General features: G+C 48.2%; 2 protein-coding genes across 4 annotated transcripts; one reads left to right on the forward strand and one right to left on the reverse strand.

Moving 5' to 3' along the window:
• Window positions 1–210: 210 nt before the first annotated feature.
• Window positions 211–10,013, forward strand: ATP5MF (ATP synthase membrane subunit f). The gene is made up of 4 exons (XM_079782419.1): window positions 211–277; window positions 7,713–7,820; window positions 9,025–9,141; window positions 9,883–10,013. Exons 1-4 carry the CDS (start codon window positions 265–267, stop codon window positions 9,909–9,911), a joined length of 267 nt encoding a protein of 88 aa, XP_079638545.1. The 5' UTR covers window positions 211–264; the 3' UTR covers window positions 9,912–10,013.
• A 1,481-nt stretch (window positions 10,014–11,494) lies between these two features.
• CPSF4 (cleavage and polyadenylation specific factor 4) lies at window positions 11,495–24,653 on the reverse strand. Of its 3 annotated transcripts, none has more exons than XM_079782374.1 (8): window positions 24,402–24,653; window positions 22,710–22,760; window positions 20,647–20,799; window positions 17,979–18,074; window positions 17,527–17,620; window positions 16,254–16,326; window positions 14,540–14,632; window positions 11,495–11,714 (listed from the first exon to the last, which is right to left on the reverse strand). In XM_079782374.1, exons 1-8 carry the CDS (start codon window positions 24,502–24,504, stop codon window positions 11,646–11,648), a joined length of 732 nt encoding a protein of 243 aa, XP_079638500.1. In that variant the 5' UTR covers window positions 24,505–24,653; the 3' UTR covers window positions 11,495–11,645. The 3 variants fall into 3 exon arrangements, with proteins under 3 accessions (XP_079638500.1, XP_079638499.1, XP_079638498.1); XM_079782373.1 differs by having other exon boundaries at window positions 14,540–14,635; XM_079782372.1 differs by having other exon boundaries at window positions 14,540–14,710.
• Between the last annotated feature and the right edge of the window lie 52 nt (window positions 24,654–24,705).

Consider the following 24,705-nt stretch of genomic DNA (forward strand, 5'->3'; position numbering starts at 1 on the left):
CTTCCCGTTTTCTGATTCCCTCCCAGGATGGAGAGCTAGGCTGGGCCCTTCTCTCCCTCCTCCGCCCCCAACTGAGGGGGCCGGGGGGCTTTCCTCTCCAGAGACTTTGCCCTTCATCCCGCGGAGCACTGGCAGCGCCAGCGGAGCCTCAGTCCCGACCTGCTTCCCGTGAGCCTCTGCTCTCCACGACCCCACGCCGGGGCGCGTGCGCCATACCCAGCAGTCCTTGCGCGGCCCCGCAGAGCGGACACCCCGGACTCCAAGATGGCGTCAATCGGTAAGCGCAGAGAGCCGGTCAGGGCCTGTCAGGTTGGAAGCTGGAGCCGGTCCGGGGCTTACAGTCGCACCGGGCGGGGAGGGAGCTGCGGAGCGCCTGTCTTTGCTGAGGGCCTTCGCCGCGACCTCACCCGACGCGCTCTGGACCCTTGGCAAGGGTCCTGCGCTGTCCGACCTTTCTCTGCTCCCCGGCCGCACCTCCGGGCTGTGGCAGGGAGGGCGCAGGCGAGAGCGAGGCGAGGGCAGCCGGGCAACGCGCCTCTGGGCTTGGGAATGCGCCGCCTCAGGACTCCCTCCCTCTCCTCTCCTCGCTAAGGAATAGCTGCTCTCGTCCCCGCCGCGACCCAGGGGCTTTGCACTTGAACCTTACGTGCAGATACTGGTTTCCAAAGTTGAAACTCACATTAGGCTCCAGGAGAAGTTTAGTGCCTAGGACAGTACCTAACACAATGAAAGGTTAGACTATGCGCTGAATAGGCTCTCAAAGGTGAAGTGACTACTCAAGGTCATAACTAGTGAGAGGACTGAGCTGGGATTCAAACCTAGGAGTTTGGGGCCTCGTGGTAAACTGAGCTTGAATCACAAGCATGATCTTCCCCTAACCGGTTTGGCTCAGTGGATAGAGCGTCGGCCTGCGGACTCAAGGGTCCCAGGTTCGATTCCGCTCAAGGGCATGTACCTTGGTTGCGGGCACATCCCCAGTAGGAGGTGTGCAGGAGGCAGCTGATTGACGTTCCTCTCTCATCGATGTTTCTGACTCTCCCTCTCCTTTCCTCTCCGTAAAAAATCAATAAAATATATATATTTTTTAAAAAAGGATGATCTTAGGACTGACTGGTAGGCTTTTCGGTGGCATATATGAATGAACTGTGCACTCATTGGACTGTGCACACTTTTTTTTTTTTCATAGTAGGGCAATCATGTATAAGCCCTAGATCCTCACATTAGCCTTTTCAAGAAGTCACTGCCAGGAATGTTGATCCCATGTGGTGTGGCTTGCTCGAGATCACAGCATGACATAGGCAGAGTTTTGATTAACCTATGTGTGTCTTACCCCAGTTTCTGTATTCTTAATCTCAGCCTGGAGAAATGAAGAGGGGATCAGAAAAGATGAATGATGCTATTTTTGTCATCTGTGAAAACGGGCACTAGAATATTTATCCATAGGTGGTTTTGTTGTTTAAGACAACATGTGAAAAGGAAGCATTGAGACTTGGCATCTTAGTTAAGCAGAGGGTTGACCTGAATAGCACTGTGGACTAAGGATTTAACAACTTAGTGCATGTAAGGTACTTGGAATACTGCCTGGTGCACAGGTGAGTGATGCTCATCCCAGCTTAAACTCTGAGCTTTGGGCATGGTCCTGTCACATCTGGCCCATTCAGCATCACCCTAGGGAAAAGAATTGGAGTCCAAGCCTCTTTAAATAATGATGATCTTGTAGATGATATTTGTTGCCAGAGTATAAAACCATTAGCAAATAAAGTGATGAAAATATGAATGAATAACAATAGATGAGAGCAGGGCTTGGCAAACTATGGCCAATAGGCTGGATTTTATGAGGTCTGTTTTTGTCTGTGAGCTAAAAATGGTTTTTATGATTAGAAGAAGAAAAAAAAGTGTGTTACAGAGGCCTTGTGTGGCCTGCAAAGCCTAAACTCTCTACTCTCTGGCAAACCTCTGGTTTGGATTTAGTACCTAGAAGACACTTGGCATTTCCATGCCTCTTCATCTAAATTAATATGCTTCTTGAAGTCATAAAATCAGGCCATACTTGTGGTCCTTACACAGTCTTCACTGAAAGTCTGTCATGACCAGGAACTGTGTGTGGATGCTCCCACCTTCAGCTGTCTCATAGACAGACAGACAAAAAATAATAATTCCCATGTACACAGTATCTAAAGCCAAGTACCAAGGTGGGTACTATTCTTATCCTTATTTTACAAAGGAGGAAACAGGCACAGAGAGGGCAGTAACTTGCCCAAGCTACAAAGTGGCACAAAACTCAGAATACTGCATTCTGGAGCCTGCTCTGTGATCACCACACTCTACTGGTGTGAACCAGCGGCTGCCGAGGGATGTGTAGCACTGCACAGCAGTGTTGAGGGAGAGTTCCAATATGGCTGCCAAGGACTGAGGCCTTTGTCTTCTGCTAAAAGAAATTCTGCTTGGCTGGTTTGTCTCAGTGGATAGATGATTCTCTCTCATCGATTTTTCTGTCTCTCCCTCTCCCTTCCTCTTTGAAATCAGTAAGAATACTTTTAAAAAAAAATTGAGGGATTAAAAAAATAATAATAATAAATAAAAGAGAAATTCTTTTTTCCTCACCTGAGATATTTTTCCATTGACATTTTAGAGAGTGTGGAAAGAAAAGGGAGAGACAAAGAAACATACATTTACCTGCAACCAAGATACATGTCCTTGACCAGAATCCAATCCGGGACCCATCTATCCACTGAACCAAACCAGCTAGGGCTAAAAAAAATTCTTGGAATAAGTGTAGATTTATCTCTAATGAATCTGATTGCCTCTTGGAGTTTTGTGATGATGTTGTACTTGTTCTTAAAACTAATGTAATTTTGCCCTAGCTCCATGGTCGGCAAACTGCAGCTCGTGAGCCACATGTGGCTCTTTGGCCCCTTGAGTGTGGCTCTTCCACAAAATACCACGGCCTGGGCAAGTCTATTTTGAAGTGGCGTTAGAAGAAGTTGAAGTTTAAAAAATTTGGCTCTCAAAATAAATTTCAATCGTTGTACTGTTGATATTTGGCTCTGTTGACTAATGAGTTTGCCGACCACTGCCCTAGCTGGTTTGGTATTTCTATTTCTTTCTCCTCCCTTCCTCTCTGAAATCACTAAAAACATTCATTTAAAAAAAAACGAATGTAGCCCTTAATGGTTTGGCTCAGTGGATAGAGCGTCGACCTGTGGACCGAAGGGTCCCAGGTTCGATTCTGGTCAAGGGCATGTACCTTGGTGCGGGCACATCCCCAGTGGAGGGTGTGCAGGAGGCAGCTGATAGATGTTACTCTCTCATCGATGTTTCTAACTCTCTATTCCTCTCCTTTCCTCTCTGTAAAAAAATCAATAAAATATATTTTAAAAAAAGATTGTACTCATAAAAAACACACGAATGTAGTTTTCCCCCTGTGCGTATACATTTCTTAATTTTGGTTAAGGAAATGCTCTTGTCTTCATAGTACAGAGATATAAATATGTAGAAAGTTTAAAATTGTTGGCTTTTTTCCTCCTCTGACGTGCCAAGGTACCATGCCAATTTCTGAATGTGGTCCTGAGAATGCAGAATGTGTTTTTATAGTTAGTGTGAATATGAAAAATATAGCTCCAGTGGGCCCAGATGTGGCCTGATTTTTTTTTTTTTTGAGCCACCAGCCTTATACTTATCAAAATATTTTGATTTAAAATAGTTATTCTTTTGCATATTTCCCCCAACATAGTTCTATTTTTGAAAGCACTTTTATTATGGAAGATTTAAAATAAAAAGGGAACAGAATAATGTAAGGAGCACTCTGTACTCAGACCCTGTGTCAGCAGTTAGCAACATTGTGCTATTCTAGTTCCATCTATACCTCCATCGCCACTCCCCACCACAATGCCATATTTAAAGCCAGTTGGTTTTAGAATGACGTTTGTACTCCTTGCTGCATGCAAGAAGGCTTTGAGAGTGTAGCAAAGGTATTACTATGTTCTTATTCAAGAAGAAATGTGATATAGTATTCCTTGGACTAAAAGCCTACTTATTCAAGTAAAGATAAACCTGGAATGTAGGATGTGTACTTATTAAACTTTCCTAAAAATAGCACAATTAGGGTGACAGGGAAAGGTATAAGTCGTTTTTGGAGAACATTGTTCGGTGTTGAGTTTAATATCTGTGACACTGAACTCTCCAATAGAGATTTGGAACATATCTTAACATTCATTTGAGACCATCTGACATCTCAAAAATTAAACTAATCACAGCTTTCTGTTTGTAAAAAAAACCAAAAAAAACTAAAGAGTGAGATTAATCCCTGAAATCCTGTGTCCTTAAAATATCCTAAAGTTTGGTTTATGTGCTTTTCCCTCTACCCTTATCCTTTAAAAAAAATGTTTCATGTAAACCTAATGAGATTTAAAAATATATATATATTTTGTTTTTTACAGAGAGGAAGGGAGAGGGATAGAGAGTTAGAAACATCAGAGTTAGAAACATCGATGAGAGAGAAACATCAATCAGCTGCCTCCTGCACACCCCCGACTGGGGATGTGCCTGCAACCAAGGTACATGCCCTTGACCGGAATCGAACCTGGGACCTTTCAGTCCCCAGGCCGATGCTCCATCCACTGAGCCAAACCGGTTAGGGCAACCTAATGAGATTTTAATAGTAATAATAACAGTTTACAATTCTGAGCACTGTTCCAAATGCTTTTTTACAGATTTTTGTTTAATCCTTGTAATAAACCATTACAGATGAGGAAATTAGCTCACTGATTATATTGAAAGTGCTGGCATTTGAGATAAAGAGGGCAGGGAAGAGGCCTTTTAGGAGATGATATTTAAGTTGAGATAGCTGTGTGATGAATCAGGGGCACTGCAAATGCAAAGGCATCAGTGAAAATAATTATGTTGCATATGAGAAACAGAAACGGTTTTGACTCAAGTATGGTGAGCTCAGGAAGATGGGTGTATATGAGATGGTTGTCTTACCCCATAGAGTGTTGGCTCCTGAGAGCAGGCTCTCGTCTGCAGTCAGTACTGTATTCACAGTGCGTGGTGTGCTACTTGGCATATGGTAGGTGTTCCATATTTGTTGGATGAATCTAGGTGGAAGGTTGGGGCAGTTTGTTTGGGACAGGTAGCCTAAACTGCAACCCTTAAACCATGTAGGCAAGTCATAGGCTTATGCCTCCATGTTTCACTGGTCTGTTGTGACAAGCCTCAGCGTGGCCCATCAATGCCACGGGTCCGGTTCTCCAGACGACCTGTAGCAGATCTGAAGCTGCCGTTAAGCCTTGCATTTCTCTTTATGGCCTGACAGCCCTTGCCCTTGTTAAGGGTTGGGAGATGTTAGGAAACCTGTGGGATTCCCCTCAGTGGACTCTTGAGGCTGGTCTTCAGGGAGCATTCATCTTTTCTTGGACCCCCAAAATGGAAAAGAAACTTTGGAGTGATTTAGTCTGGCTTCTGTGGCTGGTTATTAAGAAGGAGTTTTAGTCTTTGACGCCTTGCTCTGAAGGCAGCTTTTTAGAGTTGATCTCTGGCTGCCCTGCAGGTGCTGGATCTGCTGGCACCACAGACATTGGGGCACAGAGAAGTGGCTATTTCTACACTCAGTGCTCAGAACAGAGGGCACTAAGAATGGTTTATAGCCTGACAGTCCTAGCGCGCCTGGCCGGCATGCATTTGTGTTCTGTGTGTGCAGCAGTCTGACCTGTGTCTGGGCTTACAGTTGGGGACCTCGGGCGAGATCCTAAGCACTTTGCTTTTCCTTTTCCTCTGGGTGATGAAGCTGTTCTGGGGGCTGAGTGAGGTGGGTGGGACTGCCTGGCACAGGGTCTCCTGCCTGAACATGTGTTCACAGGGCTGGGCCGGTGGCTTCTTAGCAACAGTCCTTGGGCAGGTGTGCAAATCCCCAGCTAAGAACCATATGCTAGTGTGGGCTCCCTGTGGCCCTGGGTGGGCAGTCGGGAGCCACCTCGCACATGAGCACCCACACTATAAGGACCCTGAGACAAGCAGAGCACTTTCAGGAGCAGGAGGGGCTTGGTCAGTTTGGGCCGGGTGGACTTCTAGAGGTTCGCTCCCTGCATTTGCCTGTCCATGAGTTGGGAGTCGGGGCCCACGTGGATCCCCTCAGTGGGCTGATAACTCTGCAAATGAATGTCCCAGCCAGGGCACTGGGGAGAGAAGGGGCTGTAGGTAACCCCACTGGGATGGCAGGTGTAACCTACTGTCCTTGTCCCCTTGCAGAAAAAAAAAAAATAATAATAATAATAAAGTTGACCTCTGGAGGAGCATGGGGGAAGGGAAATCATTCCCTCATGAGCATCTGAACACTCACAGTTCCACCCCCCCTCCCAAGTCCCCTTTCTATTTTACTCTTAAGCCCAGAGATGAGTATAGAATGGAACTATAGAAATCCTTCCTGTCCAGTCTTCAGACTCTCATTGAAATATAATCTGGGTTGGGTGAGGCCACGTGCCCCTGGGTCCGGGTGAAGCTGGATCCCGGGTCCGGGTGAGGCCGTGCGCCCCTGGATCCGGGTGAGGCTGGGTCCCGGGTCCGGGTGAGGCCGCGCCCCTGGGTCCAGGAGAGGCCACGTGCCCCTGGGTCCGGGTGAGGCTGGAGCCGGGGACCGGGTGAGGCCGCACACACCTGGGTCTGGGTGAGGCCACACGCCCCGGGGCCTGGGTGATGCTGGGTCCCAGGTCCGGGTGTGGCCGCGCACCCCTAAGTCCGGGAGAAGCCGCGCCCTTGCATCCGGGCGAGACCAAACCAGAGGGAGTCGGACCTGCATTACCACCACTGAAAAGTCAGTGCCGACAGTACACATAAGGAACTGGTGGACATTGAAATTGGGTTTCAAAAGAACTGTTGGTCCAGAAAGAAACTCACTACAGACTGATTCATTTGCCTGTCAGCATAACTACTATTGCTCGTCTCACATTCGGTTCTTATAAGTATATTTCTAGTAACACATGATCTCACTCATCTAGGGGAAATGATGAACAACATAGACTGATGAACAAGAACAGACCCAGAAACAAGGAGGCATCGATCGGACTGTCGGGCCTCAGAGGGAGGGTAGGGGAGGGTGGGGGGAGGGGGGAGAGATCAACCAAGGGACTTGTGTGCATGCATACGAGCCTTACCAATGGTTAAGGACAACAGGGGGGTGGGGGCATCCGTGGGGAGGGGTGGGGGATGGGAATGGGGGGATGAGGACAAATATGTGACACCTTAATCAATAAAGAAATTAAAAAAAATAAGAAATATAATCTGGGGCCTGTTGGATCATTTGGAGTGGTTTTTACTATCATTTGACATCTGTGGTCCCAGGTAGGATACTTGTAGTAGAAATCAAACTGGCTTCAGGAGTAGGGGGACCAGAACTGAGGTTGAGTCCTGCCTCCACTGCCTGTATGCTGTGTGACTTTGGCCAACTTTTCTGAGTTACTCCCAGCAACTGTTATTCAAAAGCCTGTTTATTAATAAATCTGTCACTACAGCAATTCTGCCATTATATGGACTCTGGCTTAAAATAGTGAATTTGGTGTGACATATTTATTCATAATATTACTTATGTCCAGCCTAGCCTCTATGTAGTAATTTTATCAAGTATCTCTTTATTGAATGGTTGAAATGAGTGACATAAAAGGATGTTATTTGTATTATTTGGAGATTTTTCAGTATATATTTTTGCTTTTCCTAATCAGTGCCATTGAAGGAGAAGAGACTGATGGAAGTCAAATTAGGGGAGCTGCCAAGCTGGATAATGATGCGGGATTTCACCCCTAAAGGCATTGCTGGAGCATTTCAAAGAGGTCAGAGCCTTTTGGATATGTGTAAACAAAAGCAAATCTCTGGTTCTTCAGATTTCTTTTTCCTGAATTAATTTGGGTGGTAAAGGCCTTGTCTCAGACCAGTAAGTTATGTAGATGACAGGGAGAAGTTGTTAGCTTTTGAATTTCATGTTTGGTCGTGTCAAAGACTGGCTCTGAGATATTTCAGCCAAGAAAACATTTTCTATTGCTTGGGATCAGTACCATTGCCTTCATCTTAGAGAAATGTCTATGAACATTTTCACATTATTAGACTTCTGTAAGAAAAAAATGCGTGAAGCATAGTGGACATCAGTCTAAAGTGTAATGCTCATCTTCCTACCAAGCAAAACTTCCATGATGAATATTTGAAATGGTCTGTCCTTCATGTCTGTGCATTTTAAAGTGCACAGCTAGTCAGATCAGTCCTGTGGAACCCATGTCATGTTCCAAGACTAAAGACTCAGATTATGCATGGTCTCCAGCTTCTCAGGGGCTTCCCTCTGTATTTTTCTTTGTAATACTGACTTCCCTGTGGCTGTCTTTTATGTGCCATCTTTCCTCCTGCCCTGAGGCCTTTCCTCAATTTTGCCCTCAGATTAGAATACTCTTACCTTTTCCCTACAGTTACAGTAGTCCCCGACTCCATGGAGGGGACTGTGTCCTGTTCATGCTCACAGCTCTCTGAGTGCTCCTTCACAGTGTCTCTCACTGTTACAAACTGTGGCCTTCTATGATCATTTCAGTCTTTTTCTATCTACTAGGCCATGAGCCCCAAGAAGGCAGATATGGTTTGTCCCCTTACTGATGGGAGTACCTAATAAAGAGAAACGCACGAAGCCTTCTTCCCTGAGTGGCCCTTACTGGGGATTGGATTCTCAGTCAGAATTAGGGTAAGGTTTTCTAGGGCTGGAGGTGAGGGTGAGATAGGATCAAAGGCTGACAGGCTGAACCAAATCTATAAGGTCAGGGCCACAGGGTAGGGGCAGAATTAAGGTGGGCCTACCTGGAGCTTCTCCTGGGCTCGTGGGGACCTAAGACTCCGGGGGCGGGGGAGCATTTAAGTTTTTCCCTTTATCAACCCGAGAATGTAGGGTCAGTGGCTTAAAGAGCCAGAGCAGGACTGGATCCCTGAATTAAGCCAGACTCGATTTTGCACTGCACGAAGCAATCATAGCAAAGCAATGATCTTCCCTTCTGTTTGCAGGTTACTACAGGTATTACAACAAGTACATCAATGTGAAGAAAGGGGGCGTTGCTGGAATTTCTATGGTGCTGGCAGCGTATGTGTTTTTCAACTACTGCCGTTCTTATCATGAACTAAGTAAGTGTCTTTGGTTACATTGCCTACAGTGGGGTTTCCCATGAGAGGGTAGCATTGGCTCACTGTCAGATTTAGAAGTCCATTATTCTATTGACAGCTGAAGAATTGAAGGGACTTGTCAGAATATAGTTTTTAGGATATTAAGTGAGAAAATTGTGGCAAAGAGAAAATACACAGAAAAATAAGATGAAGCTGGGGTTAAGGTAATACTTAGGAAGCATTCTATAAGATACTGCAGGCTCTGCCAAAGGTTGATAGAAAATTTGGCTTAATTTTCCTAGCCTAAGCCCATGTAGAGGGAAGTCGAGTGGTACAATCGGTTTGGGCAGTGCTCTGGAGAAGTGTAGCTATTCCTGGTTCTGAGGTCCAAGAGGAGCTTGTCCAGTGGGAGATGCCAGAAAGTGTCATTGGTGACTGGGTTTCATGGCTGTTTCTGATAGTGTCCAGCCCCGTCTGTGGCATCTGGGGTGATGCTGGCTCCAAAGACTGGACAGGTTCTTGAGGGCTATTTATCTGAGTGGGTGTTCTTCTGGGAAGGAAGAGGCTGGCCAGGGAGATGAGCATCTGAGATGCCTTCATGTCCTCAGGTCAGCAATTCCACTGAGACCCTGACAGGCAGGTTCTAGTTATTTTCTGAAAGAAATTCTCAGGATGGCTTTGATTTTAGCCCAATGCTTTCCCTCTCATCTTCTGCTTTCCCTGTACCTTTTAAGAAATTTACTTTTGACTTTCTAACTTCAGAACATGAGCGACGACGCAAGTACCACTGAAGAGGGCCCAGTGTGGACTCCACATTCCTGACCATGACCTTTGCTCAGCACCTCTGAATCTTTTCATATTGTAATGTAACACCTAATAAAGGGTGGCTGGTACTGGGCTGCTTCACTGGTTTGGCCATTTCCCCTCACTTCAGGTCCCTTGCACAAGGTAGGACAAGATTGCCTAACCACTCCCAAAGAGGGACTGTCAGCCCAGGGCATCGAATCATGAAGACAGACCATTTCAATCACATCACTTTGGGATTTTGCCCCAGCTAATTAGGGGGGTCATTTAGCAGTACCCTTTCAAGTGTTTCCCTGCTCTTCGTCTCGTGTGTCCTGAGCACTTTTGGCTTTTTGTCACCCGACTGCTATAGTATAAAGCAGAAGTTCTGTATTCCTAAGAATGCCTTCCACACCATCATTCTGTATCACTCCTGGGTATGTGCCTGATGGAAGCTTAGTGGATGATCTGAGGGGAAGCACAGGCCCTGAGAGCCCATATACAGCACTTTTCCTTACCTTCATCAAAGGCCTCAGTAAAATGATGTGAAGGCCAGATTGGTTTCTTGTTAAGGGGCGTATGGTGAGCCTATATACTGCATGGAGTATAAGGGGGGGAGATGGCTGTGGCTCATTTTCTCCTAGACCTGAATTTGAATAAATGTCATCCAACATTTGAGACGAAGACCTACCAGTAAAAACACCTTCCACTGGCCGTATCACTTCACTTTTGAAGTCATTTGTTGAAAGGGGATAAGCAGGCACCAATGTCAAAGCTTTGTGCCAGGCAGCTAGTGCAGCCAATAGCAAGATCCTCTCCTTGGCATGGAGTCTGAAGCAATGAGACACAACTTAAAAAACAAGCTTTAATCAACCTCATAAAAGTTGTTCTTATAATTGAACTTGGATAGGTCCCCTTGCCCAGCAAGTTCCAGGTGATGGTTTCACATTTCCAGGCTTAAGGAGGTCTCCATAGGCCAAAAGGTGTCTGAGTGACAGTACAGATGCTTGATGGGGCAGGAGGTAGGTGCACAGGTGGATCACGTCATCTTTTTAAAAGGCGGCCTGTAGCTCAGGTTCAGATATACCTTAAACACTGTTAAGGTTAAGCATGTGCCCCAAGAAAATAAGCCTAGAGGAAAAAGACCCTCACACTTGAGAGCCCTGCACCCCTCCTCAATCACTGCCACCTTGGAACAGGACCAGGCTGAGGCAACAAGCCCACTTGAGTTTGCCCTGAAGGGCTGCCTCGTTCAAATCACATAATAGGCACAGCTTCTGAATTCAGCAGGACATGGAGGAAGCAGGCATGACCTAGCCTGTTTTAAGGACCCACCAGTCCCTGGGTTCACCAAGAACTGGTGTTTAATGAGGCCCACGGGGAAGGGCCGTCTTTCATACAGAACTGCTTACATAAGCTCTTCCCCACAACTTCCTCCTCTCTCCAGAGGGCAGTGTTCAGGAAGTCCCAGACAGATGTTGATGCCTAGACGCACATGATGCTGATTTGAGGGACAGAACTGGAGCACATGTTCCCTTTTTTAAGAGAGACTACAGCAAAATGGTAGGGAAACTGACAGATGTTGCCCCTCAGACTGATAAACGCCAGTGTGCTTGCCTACCAGCTCCAGCCAGAGTTGCACTAACACTGGCATTGAACAGTTAAATGCACAATCCCAAGGATGGCCCAGAGTGGCCCGAAATGGGGCCCTTTGGGCTGTTCTGAGCTGTCTCCAGCTGCTGTCACTGTCCACTGAGAAAGGCCAAGTGCCCTTTGGTGCATCTGTTGGCATAGTGTCCTTTTTCACCACACTGGGAACAGCAGGAAGGAAAGAAGACAAAAAAACAAAAACACATTAATTTTCAAATGCAGTTTTCAACTAAGGTGGCACTCATCAAATACCAGGTTGGGAAAAGGGACTCTGAAATTCTCAGTGGTACAGTTTCATTGAAATATAAGGGAAAAGCTACAGAAGGTAAGGTGGTATAGAAACTGCAGCCAAAAACTTGTCAAATGGGAGAGAGCCCTGCAGCCAAAGGATGATCTGAGAGCACACAGTAGTGAGCTCCTTCAGCCGGCTGGGCACATGGGACCTGCCCACAGAAGGGCTCTTAAGGTGGTAGGAAGAAGCCCACAGCACCAGAGCTGCTCCACCTGTCCAGGAATGAAGCCTCTGCATGGCTGACCACCTACCTGTGAGGCACCATTCTGGGACTGCCTGGCAATGGGAGGGAACAAGGAGAGAGAGAAGCTACCAGGCTCCTCCCCCAATGCAGGGGGTATTCATTCCTGTGGACACTGTGTGGGCTACACCCAGATTTCCCCTCCTGGTTCTTGCACACCTGCCTAAGCTATCCCTGGGGACAGGATTCGGTCACAGGAGCAGAGATGGGACAAAATGGTTAGACTTGGTTGAACAGACCTGGTAAAATCACCTCAAAAATCTAGCATGGACCCTGATTTCTCCTGCTTCTCATTATCCAGTATCTGCCTTAGTTTTACTTCATTCAACCTTGTTGCTCCTCAAAAAGCAGAATTCTAAGAAAGGAAGCAAATGGTATCCTCAAGCACCAAATAAGGAAGGGGTCTGGAGGTGGTAGGAGCACCCACTCTGCACTAACCCATTCAGTGCCCTCCCAATCCCTGCTTCCTTGGCACTTCCTGGTGTGGGGCTCTAATTAGTCACCACTGCCTAGAACTTTTGGCTGCTCTACTCCCAAGCCTGCTGTCCTCATGTTTTCAAGTCTTTACCTGTACATGTGACCTGTGTGGACAAGTGGCCTGGGTAGCTGCCAGTTATTCCTTTGGTTGATGTGATGACCAGAGGGAGGGACTGTGTGGGCCCATTCATGGAACTTGGCATGTCCATCAGCCTCCACAGCTGAGGAGTTCAGGATTCCCACAAGGCATCTTTAATATTAACTGTGAAGTGCCCCTGGTAAGAAGAGGTTGGCAGGTCCTCACCCCAGCTTTCTGAGGTCCCAGGACTTAGGAGAGTTTGCTTCACAGAAGCCCTGCTGAAGAGTCCTACAGGGAGGCAAGATGTACTTGAGGACTGGTTGGAAGTTGTTCTGCACAGGACAGACATCACCTCCTCATTCCTCTCTACTTTCCTCACCTGTTATGGCTCAGGCTTAGAAATCTGAGGCCTTCCCTGAATCGATGTACACTTTTAACTTTAGTGTCTTTGGCCTTCCCGAGAACAAAAACCCCTCCCAGGATAGAGCAGCAGCAGCAGTCTGTTTCCTCAGCAGAGCTGGCACAGAGAAGGTGCTCAGTGAGTGATGGCTATGGGACGTGTCCAGTGGATTGGCTTTTCTATGAACGTGTTAAATATATGCCTTTTGACTCAGCCCCTCTATTTGCAGGTATGGATGCTACTGACATCAGACAAGAGCTCACAAATGTCTAAGTATTAGATTTAGCACTATTTTTAGCTGTAAAAATTATGACTTAACTGTCTACTAACAGAGAACTGGTAAAATAAAATAATATTATGTAGTCACTGAAAAAGATTAGATTTACATACACTGATAGATCTACAGTATATTGTAAAGAAAAAAAGTATAGAATTCTATACATACTAGAGCCCCATTTGTATTAAAATACATACCATCCTTGTGTTTCTGTGAATAAAAGTTTAGAAGGGCAGTTCTTCAAGTTGGGGTCCCCCTTAGGGATTTTGGAGTGTAAAGGGGTACCAAAACCAAAAAGCATGAGAACAGAATACAATGAATAAAGTGGCCATTTTAGAAAAGGTGGGAGTAAGGGACAACACTCACTTTGTATCTTAAATACTTCTATATCATCAATAAATTTTTTATTTTTAAAAGCATGGACTAACTTTGTATTTTTTCTAACAATTCCCAATCTGAAGTCTTTGTAAGTCTAGTTCTATTATTCATTGTTTCTGATTCACTTGGTGGTGCTTGTTTCCTTCTATGTTTTGTGATTTTTAATTGTGAACTCATTCTTCGGAACTCTAGCTATGGGAATTCTGTGTGATCTGGGTTGAGAATAAATTCATGAAGAGCCAGGTTCCAGGAGCCCATCTGGGCTGTTTTAGATGAGAAAATTAGCTTTTAAGCCCTCACCAAGGGCATAAATACAGGCCCAAACTCATGGAAGGATTTGCCAGTGACTATAAACTCAAGGGACTCCCTTCACCCCTTTCCATCAAGAGCCAAGAATAACACACACGTTTCCTAGTGGGGCTTTAAGAAGTTGACTCTTCCCTGAGTGCCCTATTGTATGTATGTGTGTGTATGTGTAAGGGGTGAGAAGGGCCTAAAGCTTTGAACCTTTCCCTTCAGTGTGCCACGCAGGATCTGAGGACAACCAGAGGCTTCAGGGCTCACTTGTCCCTGGATTCATGCTTCCACTTTATTCCCAGCCTCTGACAGATTTCCCTTCCTTTTTTGAATGTAGACTCCATTCATTGTGTGTTTAATCATTCACCTGGCCTTGGTGTGTTGTAGAAGAAAGTGGGATGGCCTCTAGCCCACCATAATGGCTCACTTTTTACTGTTACAATTAGCAAACACAAAGACTTTTCATTTTTTCAAAATTAACTATTTGGTGAGGGAACAGGCACTGACTGTGAAGACCCCTCCCCACCCCCCAATCCAAGACTCACCTTGTAACAGGTGACCTGCTCCAAAGGGCGGGGTCCCCGGTTGCCTGCACTGCTGTTTTGACTCTGCATGACCCCGATGACCTGCGGGGCTCTCTGCTGATTGGGAGAAGAGTTCTGACTCGTTAACTGGATCAAGGAGGACGACCTTTGTAATGGCGGATTGTTACTTTGCTGGAAAGAGTTACACAACACGGTTTTACTGCGGAAAACACGTGCACGCAAACTACCAATGGGGACAGAAAAAAGGAGGGCGGGACTACTCCCGCATGACCAACAGGAAGGAGGGCTTCTGAGGTGGCCCCTCTCAGGAGAGCAGGCAGAATAGAAACATCTGGTGATGATGGCAGGAGCGGCTGCCCGAAAAATACCATGCAGACACACATAAACGAAAAATAAAAGTAGAAAACAAAACACCAAAGAGACAAGGTCTCTGGGGCAGTGGGGCGAGGGCATGAGCAGGCCTTACTTTTGTTTCTGAGGTTCTAGCTTCAGGTCAGGATGAACGCTTGGTTCAGCCAGATGTTTAGCAGCCTACACGGCGAGCAACAGTCACAGAAAAACAGTTGGAGGCTGACATGCTGAACTGCGGTCTAGGGGCTGAGAGGGCCCTCCACTAGGGAGTCACGTGAACTAGGGGGATGGGGATCCTGGGGTGGGACTGGATAGCAAGGTACCTCCCAACCAAGTGGTTTCTGGCTCCAGCCTCCAAAAACACAGAGACCCCGAGCTAGAAACCCCCAGGTTGTCACGGCTGCACCAGCACCCAATAATTCCCAACTTTGCTAACAAGGAATTCTATATGATGCCCCATAACCTCCTGAGGATGGGAGCAGTCGGTATAACAAGTGCGGACATTTCTTCTGGCTACTCAGCATCTAGCAGTGAGGAAGGCCTGGTGGGGCTTTGGCAACAGGTTCAAAGTCCAGCCAGGTAAGAGGTAAGGCTCAAGGTCCATGGGTGGGTTTATTCAGCGTGTTGAGACCCTGCCTAGCGCAGTGGCCAGCCCTTCCTCTGGGTTTCCAATCCCCCACTCCAGTAACCAAACCCAGGATGCCTTGCTGGGGGGTGGGGGAGGCTGCTGCTGATTCCCATTTGTCCATGGCATTTCCTCTTTCCTCCTGCTTGAGGGGAATTGGTCAACTGCTGGGTTGTAGGACTCCTTGTCTAGAAAACGGGAGCCAGCTGGTCCTTCAGCCCTCTGCTCCCAGCATTCCCCGAAGTTGGGAAAATCCACAGAGTGATCACAGCACTGGCCAGAGAACTAGCCAGCCTTGGTTTTGTTCCCAGATCTGCTCCTGCCCAGCTGTGGCACCTCAGGCAAGCCCCTCCCTCTAGGAGTGTCAGTTTCTCCATTTGTAAAGAAAAGGGGCTGAACTAGAAGCAAGAGCGGTAGAGACGTGGAGCTCCTGCTGCCTTCCACTCTGGCTCCAAGGTGGGCTCAAAGCACTCGCCAGGCAAGGGAAGAGAAACCAAGTGGGCATTCAGCTCCAGCAGACAGCCCTCCATATCTAGAGGCAGATGACAAACTGCTCAGCTCCCTGAATTTCCTGCTGGAACTCAGGATGACTGTTTTGCCTCCTCCTGAGCCCTCTCACAGGCCTCCAGCTGGGGCTATGACAGACCAGGCATTGATGCAGGCACTGAGTTCTCTATTGCAAGGGCTCTGCCAGGGCCAGCAGTGCCATAGGTCCGAGGAAGGGCCAGAACACGGTACCTTTGTCGGAGGCTGCGTCTGCTGGGGCAGTGGAGGCTGCTCGGTGGTTCCCATTGGCAGTTCAAATCGAGGGCTGGTGACCCAACAACCAGAGGAGATGAGAACAAGAGAAGAAGAGATGAAAGAGGAGCTAGGCTAGGCGGTGTTCTCAAATTCTGGCCCAGGGAATATCATGGCCAGTCTCTACCCAAGTACAGAAAACGAACCAACTGGACTTAGGGTGGATGTTGGCTCTCAGCTCTGCCTCTGAAGCCATAGGACAGTGGGAAGAACAGAACTAACATGCCTGGGCTCAGACCCAGCTCTGCTTATAACTGGCTGAGACCTGGGGAAAATGCTGCTCAGAGGAATGAAGAACAGCTGTTGGTAACATCAGAAGGCATGAGCCTGCTCCATGAGGGGCTTTGAGCATGGGAGCTCCTTCCAATACATACCCTTCCCTGCAGGATCCAACTAAAGTGTCAGACCTTCTCTAACAACAGACTCCCAGGAGGACACGTCTGCCTGCCCCACAAGCAGGAACCCCCGGGCTACCTGTGGGCTCCTGGGCTTTCATCTAGGGAGCGGGACCAAGTCACTTACTGTGTGGCAGCAACCAGGACACTATGCTCCTGTACAGGTGTCGGCAGTGTGGATGGAGGCAGCACAGGAGGGGAAGACTACCGTGTGGTTCCAGTGCCACCCTATCCCCTCAACCACCCAAGTGACAGGTGCACTGAGGCCTAGGAGAGGAGTGCTGGGCCCTGCTGGGCAAGAACCTGGCTTTGGAGGCCTGCAGACCTGCCTCTGAGCAGGTACCACCTCCTACCATGGGACCCTGGCCAGTGGCTGAGCTGCCTGTGTCCTCATGTGTGAAAAAGGACATTCTCTTTCATACTTGTGAGAGTTACATGAACTAGTGTATGTGAAACCCAAGCTCAGTAATTCATATAGGAGGCCCTGACATTATAGTACCCTTCCTTTATGGCACAAGTTCTTAACCTGAGGGCCCTAAAAATATGTATGCATGAGTTTCTCTGGAACACAGGGCCCATAGTTTTCATCAGATTCCCTGATGGCTGTGTCCAAAAAAGGTTAAGTGCTGGTGTAGTCAGCCACCTCTGAGCTCAGGAAGCAGCTGGGGTCCCTCCCCAACCTCCTATCGCTGCCCCAGGCACTGTGCTACCACCACCCAGTGACCAAAGCCCAACTGAACCCAGGAAAGATGTATAGGGCAGCAGGGCCTGGGGCAAGAGCAGTGTGGGAGTTGGGGGGATAGGAGGTGGCTACTCACTGCATGAATTTACACGAGGGTCCCTCCGGGCAGAATCCCACGAGGTAATTCACACAGATGACTCTCCGAGTGTGCCGGTGCCTACACAGGGGACCTGTGGAGCCAGCATCAAGTACTCAGACCACCCCCTCTTTAGGGGATGCTCTCGTGCCCATTGCCAGTCAGAGCCCTGCCCAGACCATTGTCAGAAACTGGCTTTGCCGCTTATTCATAGGGACAGTGGGCAGGACACACAACCTCTCAAATACTAGTTTCCTTATTGAAAATGCAGAAGAGAAGCAGCCCACACAGGAGCTTTGGGAGGCTCACGTGAATTGAGAGTGTAAAAAAGCCTCACTAGCCCCCAAATGCCTAACACCATGTTTTGCTGGAGTAGGCAGGACAGGTAGAGGGTCATGTGGGCAGAGAGAGGACTGGCCTCTTAGCAGGGGGCCCAGCCACCTGACACCTACCGTGCTTGCAGAAGCCACGATCGTACCAAGGGCAGTCCTTGATCTTGGACTCGGGGTCGATGTGCAGGAAGGGGCACTCCTTGTTGCTGCACTCCCCTGCAGGAAAACCCACACATGTGTCCACCCAGGCCAGCCCTGGGAGAGCTGGGCCCAGACCCACCTTGGTTTCTCCCAAGGCCAAGGCCCATTGTGTGGCAAAGAGTGCCAGGTGGTTCTGGTGTCTAGTCCTGGCCTGGCGAACCCCGAGACTCGGAGTGCCTTAGGGCCTCGGTTTTCTGACCTGTATGTGTGCTGTGAAGGTCCTCCCCTCACATGTGTCCATGCTGTCACCAGGGTCAATGACACTGACAAAGCTGGGCACAAGGTATACACACACTCATTAGATAACTCCTGGCTCCATCCCTTATCAAAGATGGTGTCCTGGGACTGTGGTGTGCCCAGGTATGCAAACGTACCAGTTGAGGCCAGGAAATTACTGTTCTACTTGGATCAGCTTTTCACATGTACTAGCTGGGACAAGGGAAAGGTCTGAGGAGTCTACTATTTAGGACAAAGTAGAGAAGATTTTGGAACTCAGGTTGGGTCCCTGTGGTAGAAGGCAATGAAGCCTTTATGAGAGGAGCTATCTCAGGAGCAACCAGCCCAGCTGCCACTAGCATCTTTCACCCAGCTACAGTTCAGCCACATCCATGCTTGCCCTTCCTTTCCAACCTGTTACACATAAAATGCCAAACTGAAAAAAATGCAAACTCCTTCCCAGACCCACCAATTTCCTACATGGTCTAGCTCATCCCTCCTGTTTCCTCCTCCCCTCCAGCCACAATGGCCCCCCAGCTGTTCCAAGACACTTTTCTGCCAGGAATGGCCCCTGCTTAGCCTTCAGATCCCAGCTCAGGTCTCTCCTAAGAGAGGCCTTCCTGACCATTCTCCCTAAAGGAGATTCCTCATGTGGTTCCATCACTGTTTATTTCCTTCAGGGCATTTATTGTGCACAATTCTCTTGTCTCACTGACATATCAGCTGCCTCTTTCCCCGGGCCACTAAAGCAAAAGTACCATGGGGCAGGGAATGGGCCTGTCTTCTTCATCACTGTCTCTTCAGGGCCTAGCAGGGGGACCCTCACCTGTGTTACAGGTGACAGGAGCTGCAGACAGTATGTTTATACCAGGTCAGGATCTGCAGGGGAATAGCAGGCAGGGATTTTTCACAGAGGCAGGAGGGAGGGGGGCCGGCTCTGCCCATGGCCATCAGCAGAGAAGGAGGGGACTCAGGTGAGCCTGCAGAGGCACCCTTGAGAGTCTGCCCTGAGGGCTGGCTCCTGCCTTTGGGGTCAGATGAAAGAAGGTTCCCATTGAGAAGCCACTGCTTTCTTTCAGTGATGGCTCCAGGGGAGGGTGGGAAGCTTGGAAGTCTGAGTCGTATTTCTGTCTGTGCTATGACTTTTTAGTTTGTGTTGCCTCTCAAAAAAGAAAAAAAAAGAAGCCATAACTCTAATTAATAAGCCAGCAGGCCAAGCCTGTTGGGCTGCTGTAATAATTAGCTTCTCCTCTGACAACAGTGCTTTGAAAGTGTGCAGCAGGTCTAGCACTCCTCGGCCCACAACAGAGTATAGCCGGCTTCCAGTCTCCCACCGGGCCTCCCCCCGGGGCCTGGGGTCGGCAGTCCTGAGGCCAGAGCTAGCCCTTGTCCTGACCAACAAGTATTTTCCCTCGTCAACCTCACTCAGAGCAGAGAACCAGGTTCTAGTTCCATCAGAGAGCACAGCAGTTGGCCAAGCCCTGTGCCAGCCCCACCGCCCTCAGGCTGGCCCCACTTCCCCATGCAGTTCACTCAGGACAACTAGGCCACATGTTCTCTCAGCAGCGACCAAGTCAATCTCAGTCTCAAGGTGAAGAGTAGGACTCTTTGCTACCAGAATACAGCTCCGAAAACTTGCTTTCTTAAGGGGCATTTAGGACAGACAAGCTACTACCTGGGATCACATGCTCAGAGAGAAGGAAACCAACTCGGGGGGCAATCAGTTGCCAACAGTAAGAAGTTGATTTAAGGGAGAAGGCAGACTTGAGGAGAAACAAGGCCTCTGGCCAGCTGCACTCTCACCCACCCACTGGGAGGCTCTCATTAGTCTCAAATTCCCAAATTACCTGGAAGTGCTTAGAAAACAGAAGCACTGCCCGGGCCGGTGTGCTCACTGGTTAGAGCACCAGCCCATGCACCGGAGGGTCTCAGGTTTGATTCCTGGTCAAGGGCATGTACCTGGGTTGCAGGTTTCATCCTCAGCCACGGAGGCAACCAACTGATATGTCTCTCTCACATCAATATTTCTCTCTCCTTTCCTCCCTGCCTCCTTTCCACTCTGGAAAAAAGGAAAAAAAATGGGAAAAAATATCCTCTGGTGAGAATTAACAAAAAATAAACAAACAAAAAAAACACAGATGTAGGGATTATTAGAGAATAACTGTAACTTCCCATGACTAATAGGCCAGCTGAGGGTTGGAGAGCAATGCCTAAGGTTCTCATCTGAAGCTGGACAGACTGGAGATGTAGATACCCGGAGTGCCTGAGCACTTGCTTAACTCCTCTGGGTCTTGGGTCTTGGTGGAGCCTCCCTTCGGTTACTGATGCTGGGGGGTTTCTGGATGGAGGAAGCGGCCTGGCCACACCTTACCGAACTTTGAGTAGAAGTAGCACTCAGGCATCTTGGTCATGTCATACTCATGGAGGAACTCGCACTGGTCCCCCTTCTTGCACAGCCCCCGTAGCCAGTGTTTGCACACCACTGTCTTCTCACCACTAATGTGGCGAAATGGGCACATGCCCCCTGCGGAGGAAGATAGAAAGATGTAGCCCTGAGCCCAGGGGCACTGGGCCCGGGGGAGCCAAGGCGCCTTCTCCCCACACTCCCCTGAAGCACCCAAAACTAGAATGTCCCAGAAGGTGGTGGCTGCCCCTAGCAGAAGGCAATGTGATTTTAGGCAGTACATGGGCACATATTTTAAGATTAAATAGTTATGTCTTTTATTTTAATGTGTTTTAATAAAATCTAACTAAAACATCATGATTTCACAGATTGTATTGTAAGATGGAGGCTTGACAAGATCAACAGTGGTGTGGGGGAGGGGTGGGTTTATTTCTTTATTTAATTAAAGAATAGTTCCAGTGATACATGGACATGGCAAAAATTGTACGGCTAGTTTAAGAAAGACTGGGTTTTGGGAAAACCCAATTTTAAACTATCTTCTAGCCTAAAAGATAGAAGGTAAAGAGGATCCCCAGTAAAAGCCTGGACTCCAGGTGGGCTCCATCTTTAGTTAAAAGTACCTACTTACCCTCCAACAACTAAGAAAATCAGCTACAGAACTGAAGAAATGCATTGCATACAAACTGGGGAAGGTCTGCCGTCTGCAGTAGGACCTGAGTGATCATCCTTATAGACAGGACAAAGCTATACCCTGAGAAGGTCCTATTTCTAAGTAGTGGCCTGGAAGACTACTGGGAAGGTCCGACCAGAATGAGGTTGTGACTGGGAAATTTCTGGACCAGCCCTGTCCAACAGAACTTTCTGCAATGATGGAAGTTCTATATTTATGCTGTCCAATATGGCAGTCAGTAGCCACATGTGGCTATTAAACACTTGAAATATGACTAGTATGATTAAGGAACTGCATTCTTAATTTCATTTAATTTTAATTGATTTAAATTTGAATAGCCACATGTGGCTAGTGGCTACTGTATTAGTTAACAAAGAAGCAGTCATAATGCCCATGTTAAGAACAGCTTGCTAACAGATGGTGGCAGGTCAGAAAGGCAGAATTACTAAGCAAGGACATGGGAATGAGCCCAGGAGCCCAGGGATGATGATTCCAACTAGAAAGATGGAGGTCAAACTGGTTGACCTACCAGTAGGTCTATTGTTTCAATGATAAGTGACTGAGTTATAGAACCAAAACTTGCCAAAATCAGTCATTAAAACCAATCTTGCTCTAATTCTGTGTTCCCTTTCATGCTGTGATCAAATTTAGTTTCCAAATAAATTTGCCTAGAAAAACAAAAATGGCCAGACCTACGTATAGTATGTAAGGTCCAGCCAATACTTCTCCTTATGAATAATCTGGCTCATGGAGCCTCTGTGGGGGCCTGGTTAGTACGAACAAGACTCCATGAGACAGACTACTGTTGGGTGTGGGTTTTTTTTTATGAGAGGGTATGGAGAACAGTGAACTTGTACAGACTGTAGAATCACAAAGGCCTGGGCTCAGATACTGGGCTCAGCCACTCAGTAATTGTGAGTTTGGGAAACACAGCCCTAAAAGATAGACGGTAAAGAGGACTACCAGCAGAAGCCTGGACTCCACACAGGCTGCATCTTTAGTCTCCAATACCTAAGAAAGATCAACTACAGAACTGAAGAAATGCATTGCATACAAACTTGAGAAAGTTTCTGAACATCTCAGTGCTAGGAGCTTCTATTCATGTCATAGGTCAGCTTGTGGCCACAGGGAAAATGAGGTGAGAAAGCTGATTCAGAGCCAGGTTCAGTGCCGTGTTTTAGGTTTCAGGCAGAATACCCCACCATGTTCCTAGCCTATCCAAACCACAATTTCATCTAGGGGCACTGTTATTCTTGAGAAAGCAATTTAAGCTAGAGACCTGATGGCCTGCAAGTCTGCTAGGGGATAGAAAGGTAGAAGGCACCTGAGGAGGAACATCAAGGAACCAGGGGTCTCTTACCTTTGCCACAGGCAGCTTTCAAAAAGAATTCACAGACAGCAGCCCCTGACTCTGTAGAAAGGAGAGGAAAGGAGAAGGGTCAACAAAGCAAGGTGCAATTGCTACTGATGACATCTGAAGACAGGGAGAGGAAAACCTTCTGGCCTTTGACCTATGAAATGTTCATGATCCAGGAAATAGGCTGACAAAAAAAAAAATGCAAAGCCCAAACAAGCAAGAAAAATGTTGCTTATTTCAGGCATGCAAAATGAGACACATATGTTAAGACCAGTCATTATACAGGCTGGAGTCTCCTATAATAAAAATGCTTTTGAGGGTTTGGGAGTGAGTGGGTGAAGGAAGGATGGAGCACAAGATCACAGAAACTATCCGGTGCTTGGACCTTCCAGAGGGCTAATTTCTGAGCACTTTAATGTGAGGCAGAGGGAGGAAATGATCTCACAGGAAACATACATGAATGGGGACTCTGAGGAGGGACGAGAGAGAGAGAGAGAGAGAGAGAGAGAGAGAGAGAGAGAGAGACAGAGAGAGAGACAGAGACAGAGAGACAGAGACAGAGAGACAGTTAGGGAGGTAAAGCATATAACTGAAGACCAAAAAAAAAGGACTACTCTTAATTTGCAATGCCAACGCAATTATTAAAGGAGCCGTGCTTTGCTTCTACAGGTGAGGGGAGCAAGTGAACACAGGTGGAGTGTATGTGGTGCAAGTCAGTGGGATCAGGGTTAGCTGTTCCAATGAGCCCAGTAATTCACCGGCCAATGGCGACCAGAATAAACGTGGTTTCACACAGTTTTGTCGATCAGCAGGCATTTCAGAATTGCTGAAAACCCACAGAGAACATCTCCGAGGGCCACTTTTGTGCCTCTACTTATTAACTTGCAAGGGATTCCTTGGCTTCTGGGCTGCAGGCAGATTTTGCTAGGACGGACTTAAGGCGGTGGCACTGGGGATCTTGGAGGTGTCACTTGTTTGCATTTCAAAAAGTCTGAAAAGGGAGCTCAGGCACCTGCCAGGTGTGATGAAAGACCCAGAAAAGAACTGAGGGACAGGCTCCCAGGAGTGAGTCCTAGGAGAAGAATGGAGCTTGAGAGTCTAACTGTGGTCTTCCAGACTCCTCCAACGGCCCAGCTTTGATGAAAGCAAAAGGGAGAGCACAGTGAGGGGCCTGGAGGTGGGGGAAGGAGATTGTACAGTACTTTCCAGTAGTTGGGGAGTTTGTGGGGGTGGGGGAAGGATTTCCAATCAAGGATACCCGCCTTGCCCTAGCTGGTTTGGCTCAGTGGATAGAGCCTTGGCCTGCAGACTGAAGGGACCCAGGTTCGATTCTGGTCAAGGGCACACGCCCCGGTTGTGGGCTCCATCCCCCAGTCCCCAGTAGGAGGCTTGCAGAAGGAAGTCAATCAATGATTCTCTCTCATCGTTGATGTTTCTATCTCTCTCCCCCTTTCCCTTCCTCTCCGAAATCAATAAGAATATAGTAAGAAGAAAAAAAAGGACACCCGCCTTCATTGAACAATTTGAACAGCCGGACGTGGTCTAGCCCTCCTGAAGATTATCTTAAACTACCCCCAGGGGATCAAAGATCTGAGGAAGGTGGGCTCCCGCGTGCGAGTCCCAGGACCGAGGGGAATGGGACCCAGTTCCGAGTCGGTTGCGCCCCTTGCCCGCCGGCCCCGGCCCCACGCTCACTGTCCATGCCGGGGAAGGGCAGCGGCTGCGCCCCGAGCTGCTGCTCCACCGCGATCTCCAAGTCGAACTTGATGTGGTCCACGCTGGCGATGATTTCCTGCATGGCGGCGGCGGTGGCCACACCGGCCAGGCTACCTCTAGTACCTCGCCGCACTCACACTTCTACCCGCCACCGGCCGGCGCACACGGTCCTCCTCCGCTTCGCCTCGCCTAACCTGGCCACCGCCGCCGCCGCCGCCGCCACCGCCGGCGCCCGAGGTATGCCGGGAGCGCTCGAAGCCCGCGCCGGCCCTTCGCCTGCTCA

Source organism: Cnephaeus nilssonii, assembly GCF_951640355.1.
Source record: "Cnephaeus nilssonii genome assembly, chromosome: 2".
NCBI lineage: Eukaryota > Metazoa > Chordata > Mammalia > Chiroptera > Vespertilionidae > Cnephaeus > Cnephaeus nilssonii.

What these genes read in the sequence shown, in the direction of transcription:
- ATP5MF (XM_079782419.1), top strand. An exon ending in TGCTGGAGCATTTCAAAGAG is followed by an intron (nt 7,821 to 9,024) that starts GTCAGAGCCTTT and finishes TTCTGTTTGCAG; the next exon opens with GTTACTACAGGTATTACAAC. An exon ending in CCGTTCTTATCATGAACTAA is followed by an intron (nt 9,142 to 9,882) that starts GTAAGTGTCTTT and finishes TTCTAACTTCAG; the next exon opens with AACATGAGCGACGACGCAAG.
- CPSF4 (XM_079782372.1), bottom strand. Translation starts at nt 24,504, where the DNA reads ATGCAGGAAATCATCGCCAGCGTGGACCACATCAAGTTCGACTTGGAG. An exon ending in CTACTTCTACTCAAAGTTCG is followed by an intron (nt 18,075 to 20,646) that starts GTAAGGTGTGGC and finishes GTTTTCCTGCAG; the next exon opens with GGGAGTGCAGCAACAAGGAG. An exon ending in AGCAGGTCACCTGTTACAAG is followed by an intron (nt 11,715 to 14,539) that starts GTGAGTCTTGGA and finishes TGCTGTTCCCAG; the next exon opens with TGTGGTGAAAAAGGACACTA.